Consider the following 7,358-nt stretch of genomic DNA (forward strand, 5'->3'; position numbering starts at 1 on the left):
TGCAAATTGTTTTCTTTTGTAATCCATCTGTTTCTTCTTTGGTTTAGGAAAGTTGAAGTGAATCCCTTGATTTGGAGGAGCTGTCAGGATTAGTACCATGGATTGGCTTGGGCAATCTCAATATTTGCGTCAAACTGTCTTTTGGCCTTCCCTATCATCTGCAGTATCTGAGGTATACTATGCACATTTACCGTGAATTTTCCTTATTGAGCTTGGGCTAGTGACGGTTACGAATGTATTTTATTTCAAGAACCGTATAAGCAAGTGTTCGTGCATCTAGTTTTATAACAATGCACTTCGTATCTTTGATCTAAAAAGCTTCTGAAACAAGTCATCTTCTCCAAGCATGCCCTGGTCAACATGCTAGTCACCTACTGGAGTCATTTCCTCGATGGCACGGATGAATACCTGAAATCCATCCTCTACTCCACCATTCTTTGCCACTCCTCAAGCCGAAACAACTGCAAAGGTAGAGTCAACATCAAGTATTACATTGTACCTGGCTACAAGAAGACCGGGGCCGCAAAATCCAATAAAGACAGGTCAAACATCAAGTAGCATTTTGTAACTTATTCCTCTTAGGTTATATGCTTGGTTAATATATATGCTTAGAACTTGTAAAGACAGGTCAAACATTAATATGCTTGGTTAATATATCCATCTACAGCACTCCCGCTTTTTCCTCTAAATATGATTTTCATTTAGCACAGAACTAATGCCAATTTTTTTATTTTGATGCAGTGTTTAAAGAGCTTGAGTAGAAGTTGGCCCTAAAGAAAACTTGTCAGTTACGATATAAACACACTTACGGTATGAATTACATGTATATATAACATTGACATATTATTTAGTACGAGATTTACATGTATGAAAGTTTTCATACAAAATTTCTTGATTGCCTACAACCCCAGGTGTGTTGATGACAAGTTGAAGAAGATGGCTCTAAGAGTGATAGCTGAAAGCCTTTCAGAAGAAGAGATTGCTGGACTTAAAGAAGCAATTCCATGCGATCCCCCGTTTGAGATCCCAGAAGGGCCCTCGTACACTTGTCGTGGCCGCCGCCGGCATTTCTAGTGCTGTCTCTGAGGCCATGGCCGCCAAGTGGGCACAGAAGACCGTCGTCGTCCCTGCTCAGAGGCGCGGATGCCATCTCATCACCCCCAAGGTTCAATCGCCCCCAAATCTGTCTCTTTTTCTTCCGATCATTTCTTGATTTTATCTCCCTTATTAATCAGTAAAAAGCAATTTTTTTCCTGTTGTGTTTGGAAAATGATCCACTGGTCAATCGATAGATGCGTTTGGTTGTACTTGATCTCTTATATTTCTTACTGATGGACGCTCGATGTATAGGAAAATGTGATGAAACATAACTCGTATGCTTCTGGTGTTGTGCCAGATTGTTGAAGAGATACAACAAGATTTGTCGGGCTTCAAATGCGGCCTTGCTCATCTTTTCCGTGAGTTTTCGTTGACTGCGATTACAATTTTATTAAAAACAAATTGTCCGTTGCATTTTGCTGCTGTTCTTCTGATCAGAAGGTTAAATACTTGTTCAGTGCAACATACAAGTGCTTCTCTCACCATAAATGAGAATTATGACTCTGATGTTCAGAGCGACACTGAAACATTTCTGAATCGGATTGTGCCAGAGGTGATATTCATAGATCCCTTTAGTGATTACTGCAAAATATAGAATTGGATTTTTTTTTTTTGACGATTTACTTATGATTCATCCTTTGCTTATTGTGTTAGGGTCGATCTGCACCGTGGAAGCACACATTGGAAGGTGAGTAAACGTGAAAATTGCAGCCTCCCAATTTCATTAACACCCAATACTGAAATAGCCTTCTTTCATCTCTGGCAATTGCCAGAAAAATCAGTATCAGCTGATAAAGCAGTTACGATTTATTGAACTGCTGTGCTGATCTTGGCATTAAATATTGTAGAAGAGCTTATGATTGCCATTCCCTATGTATAATTCTTCTAATCAAGCGACCATCCTTCTCGAATAATAGCAGCAAGACTATTAATCATGCTTTATCTTTCTGTTTCAATAAGACAGGAATGGTTCTTCTCTTCTTTAAGGAAAGCACACAATTGATTTCTCTCCATTTTGAGGAAGCATAGAAACTTGTTCTATTATGTAGCACTTCACACTATTACCTTGTAACTTTTGATCATTTTGTTTCAATGTGATGTATAGGTTGCTCTCTACTGGATATGGATCCTTTAAGATTAAGTCCAGCAATCTTAAAGAAGAGTCAATGATGAGGTTTTGTAAAACTTGTGTGTTTGAAAAATTATTGTCATGAAGTTAAGGATAACTTGTATGATACAAAATTAATTAGTGGATCAATATGTATACATTTTGTTTGTATAATATAAAGTTTTATTTATTTGTTAAATAGTCTTATTATAAAAATGATTGTGGTTGTGGATATTCAATTATATGTAAATTTTGAGTATTTTTTATAATTTTTGCTATTTAATTAAGAAAAACACTATTTTTTATAAATTTAAAAAGACAACGTTTTAAAGTAATAAAAGACAACGCTTAAAAAACAATGTCTTTGAGACCAACCACAACGCTTTTAAAGCGTTGTCTTTGATATGTGCATTTTTACAACAACATCTATAACAACGCTTTTTAAGAACGAAAAGACAACGCTTAAAAAGCGTTGTCTTTGTGACCAACCACAACGCTTTTAAAGCGTTGTCTTTGATATGACTTTCTACAACACCATCTACAACATCACTTTTTAAGTACATACGACAACGCCAAAAAAGCGTTGTTGTTTAGCTTTTTTCTTGTAGTGGGTCCAGCAGACACAGGCTACAGGACAGCCTCAGAGTAGTCACAGACGGTCAGGTCAGGGTACTTCTGGGGCGTCACGTAGGCCTCAGAAATCAGGACGGTCTTCTTCAGGACGTTACCGGTTTTCTCAGCAGAACCGGCAACCACCTTCCGGTGATACTCATTGTTTCAGATGTGGATCCAGAGATCACCTCACCCCAGCTTGCTCTGGGCGATCGGTTTGCTTTTATTGCAACCGCGAGGCCAGAGCCGAGATTGTCGGTGAAGGCTCGGCACGGCTTCGGAGGTCGGTCGAGGGGCAGTCTAGTCGATCGGGGCATATCGAGGAGGCGGCCCAATCTTCACAGCGTCGGAGTACCTCCTCGGCGGCATTTGGCATGCTTGGGCAGAGTACTCGGTGCTTCTGTAGCACCGAGTTTTGCTCGGGACCTTATTATCCGACTCGGGCGATGTCAGACTCCCCAGACAGTCACCATCCTCTCGGTCTTATCGCACATAGTCCGGCGTCTCGATGGCGGGCACCGGCAAGATTACCACCTCCTCCTCCTGAGACCGGTCGTGTTCATGCTATTACCAGAGAGGATGCTCAGCGGGCCGACGGATCCGTTTTCCGATACGATTTCCATTTATGCATTCTCCGATGTTTTGATTGATATTGGTAGTTCGCACTCTTTTATATCCGTACCTTTATGCGGAGATTGGTAGATTACCTCTTGTTAGGTTGCGGCGATTATTGTCTCCTATCGGTGATACTTTAGACGCGTCACCCGGAGATCGAGGTTGCCCGTTAGACTTTGGCAACATGATACTACGGTAGATCTTCTAGTATTGGAGATGGTCGAGTTTGATGTCATTCTTGGCATGGATTGGCTGTCGGTGTATCATGCTACCGTTGATTGCCGACGAGGGTGGTCACCTTCCCGCCTCCGAACCAACCCTCGTGGAGTTTCACGCATTAGAGACGACGACATCTTGATTATTTCGGCGATTCAGGTGCAGAGTCATTGATCAGTACTGAGGACAGTAGTAGTTCGCAGCTCTCCGACGTTCCTGTTGTCCCGGAATACCCGGATGTATTTCCTGAGGAGCTGCCAGGTTTGCCTCCTAGAAGGCCGGTGGAGTTCGCTATTGAGTTGATTCCGGAACCTCACCGACATCGAAAGCTCCGTATCGTATGGCACCAAAAGAGTTGAACGAGCTGAAGCTTCAACTCGAGCTTTAGACAGGGGATTTATTCGCCTAGTGTTTCACCATGGGGTTCTCCATTACTGTTTGTCAAGAAAAGGATGGTACTATGAGGTTGTGTATTGACTACAAGCAGTGAATGCGCTACCATCAGAAATAAATATCCATTACCACGGATTGAGGATTTATTTGATCAGCTCGAGGTACATCGGTGTATTCTAAGATTGATCTGCGATCCGGATATCATCGGTGAGAGTCGAGACTCGGATATTCGACGACTTCCGTACGGATACGGTCATTATGAGTTTTGGTAATGTCATTTGGGCTTACCAATGCTCCGCCGTGTTTATGGATTTGATGAACCGCATCTTTCCGAGTATCTGGATCGGTTTGTTATCGCTTTCATTGATGACATATTGGTCTACTCTCGAGGAGGAGCATGCATCTTCGCACGATCTTGGAGATTCTTGACGACATGCAAGTTCAAAGAAGTGTGCATTCGGCTATCCTCGATTGGTTTTCGGGACACGTGGTTTCTAGCAGAGGTATTTCATTGATCCTCGAAGATCGAGGCATCACCGGTTGGGAGCGGTAAAGTCGATTCAGAGATCCGCAGGATTGGCGGATATTACCGCGTTTTGTCGAGAGCTTCGTATTGCTATGCCACCGACACGCCTTACGGAAAGGCGTGAAGTTCATATGGTCCGAGGATTGCGAGATCGACTTTCGGGAGCTAAAGCGGAGATTAGTGTCGGCCCCGGTTTTGGTTTTACCTTCGGAGAGGATGGATTTGTACTTTACACCGACGCGTCTCTGCTGTGGTTTGGGTGTTGTTCGATGCAGCACGGCAGAGTAGTCTCTTATGCTTCTCGTCATTGAAGGAGCATGAGAAGAACTACCCATTCATGATTTGGAGTTAGCCATCATCTTTGCTCAAGCTTTGGCGTCATCATTTATACTGTGTATCACATTTGAGATTCTCACCGATCATAAGAGTCTCAAATACATTTTCACTCGAAGGAGCTTAATCTCCGACGGAGGAGATGGATGGAGTTCTGAAGGACTACGATTATACCATTAGCTACCACCCGGGAAAGCTAATGTGGTTGCGATACTCGGGAAGTCCAGGGACTTTGGCTTGCCGGACTTGATCACGGACTTGATTGAGTTTCTGAGTTAGATCTTGAGGAGCGGAGGCGGGGTATTCGGTTACCATGGTTGCTCGATCGTCGATCGACGAGGATCCGATGATCGGCATTTGCGGTTTATTGGCGATCGATAGCTTAAACCGAGTTTACGAGACGAGGAGGGTATTATATTCTTCCGAGGCAGATTATGCGTTCTCATTCGGTCTTACAGGAGCTACTTCAGGAGGCACATCGTTCTCGATTTGCGATCCATCGGGACCGTATGTATCGAGACTTGAGGCGTTCCTATTGGTGGAACGATATGAAGGACATCGCGATTTCGTAGCTAGATGTCTTGTTTGTCGACAGTGAAGGCTGAACACCGAGACCTGCAGGATTACTTGGATTCCTATTCCCGAGTGGAAGTGGGATCACATTACCATGGACTTTGTGGTGGGTTTGGAGGACGACGAGGCCACGATGCGATTGGGTAATCGTTGATCGATTAACAACCGCGCACTATAGCGATTCGGAGGTGATTCCACTGGATCGATTGGCGATCTGTATTCGAGATTATCGAGACTACATGGTGTTCCATTGAGTATTATTGGATAGAGATCCACGGTTCACGTCTCGTTTCGCGATGCGGCAGACCTTGGGTACCACCGTTTGATCTGACTTTCCATCCACGGACGGATGGGCGGTCGGGCGGACCATTCAGACTTTAGAGGACTTGAGGTCATGTGTTATGGATTTGGAGGCGGCTGGGAGGACCATCGCGTTAGTAGAGTTGCCTACAACAACGCTTCCATTCGGCTATCCGGATGGCACCGTTTGAGGCGTTGTATGATAGACCTTGTCGGACACCGTCCTTTGGGATGAGGTTGGAGAGGCTCGATTGTTGGGACCTCATAGAGTTCAGCGGGATGCGAGTTGGTCCGTACTATCGGACGGAGGATGTCAGAGGCAGGATAGAGTTATGCTGATCGGAGACGCAGACCAATAGAGTTCTCTGTTAGCGACCATGTATTTCTGAGATTCGCCCACGAAAGGGTGAAGAGATTTGGCCTCGAGGTAAGCTAGCTCCGCGGTATATCCCTTCGAGATCTTGGAGAGGATCGGGGCGGTAGCTTACCCGTCCCTGTCAAGCGTGCACGATGTATTTCATGTATCCATGCCGAGGAGATATGTACCCGATCCGACGCATGTCAGATATATCAGTTCCGATTAGTTTGACATTACCTATGAGGAGGTTCCGGTACGGATTCTCGACCGGAAGGAGCGTCAGTTGCGGAACAAGACCATCCGGCTGGTTAAAGTAGGATGGCAGCATCATTCGGACGAGGAGGCTACTTGGGAGCTCGAGGACACTATCCGAGCTCGATATCCCCATCTTTTCACTTGAGGTATGTGATTTATTTACCGTTCAGCATTTATACTCAATATCTGTTGTTAGTACTTGCTGATGGTAGATAACGAAATTTGGGGACCAAATTTTTATTAGTGGGGGAGAATGTAAAATACCAGAAAAATGACGATTAATAATAAAGGAATTTTCCGAAATTTTTGGACATTTTTCGGGAATTTTTCGGAACTTGTACGGATAAGTTCACGGGGATAAAAACGGGGCCCGGAAGAAAAGCCTGTTTAGGCTACCCGATTTAAGCGAGGAAAAGATTATATATATATATTCTTTTCCTTTTATTTTCTTATTTCTTTTTCCTTTGCTTTTGTCGCCGTTTCTTCCCTTGCCGAGCCATCCCGACGCCGCATTCCTTCTTCCTCCTTGCCCTAACCGCTGGCGCCGCCGGCCTTCCTCCTCCCTACAGCCGACTTCCACCGCTTTCCTAGCCTCCAGCCGCATGCCCTAGGCGACGCCTTCTCCCCTTCACCGACGCCGACCAGCCGAGCCCTAGAGCCGGCTGCCACCACTGTGTCGTGCCTTAGCATCACCAGCATCTGTCACTATTTTCTTCCTCACTTGGTCTCGCCTCCTGTGCCCTACCTCCGAACCTTGCTTCCTTCTTAGAGCGAAGTGGTTCGGCAGTGTGACAACAAGGTAAGATGAATAGGTTGTTGTTGCATTGTGATCTCCATTTTGATCTCATGTTTGATGTCCGATCAGTAGGGGAAAAATCTGCAAGGTGTTGTTCTAGGCCTTTTCTTGGGTCGGTGATCACCATCCAATGACTACCTTTCTCCGCAGCAATATCCCTGTTGAAAAGTAAGTT

The 7,358-nt window shown here is 44.6% G+C and overlaps 1 protein-coding gene across 1 annotated transcript; it reads left to right on the top strand.

The window, feature by feature from the left end:
- Window positions 1-971: 971 nt before the first annotated feature.
- Window positions 972-2,136, top strand: LOC121973208 (UPF0047 protein YjbQ-like). The gene is made up of 4 exons (XM_042524773.1): window positions 972-1,165; window positions 1,397-1,457; window positions 1,557-1,651; window positions 1,753-2,136. The coding sequence occupies exons 1-4, from the start codon at window positions 1,091-1,093 to the stop codon at window positions 1,792-1,794; spliced, it is 273 nt and encodes a 90-aa protein (XP_042380707.1). The 5' UTR covers window positions 972-1,090; the 3' UTR covers window positions 1,795-2,136.
- Window positions 2,137-7,358: the final 5,222 nt, after the last annotated feature.

Source organism: Zingiber officinale, chromosome 4A (genome assembly GCF_018446385.1).
Source record: "Zingiber officinale cultivar Zhangliang chromosome 4A, Zo_v1.1, whole genome shotgun sequence".
In the NCBI taxonomy this organism is placed as follows: Eukaryota; Viridiplantae; Streptophyta; class Magnoliopsida; order Zingiberales; family Zingiberaceae; genus Zingiber; species Zingiber officinale.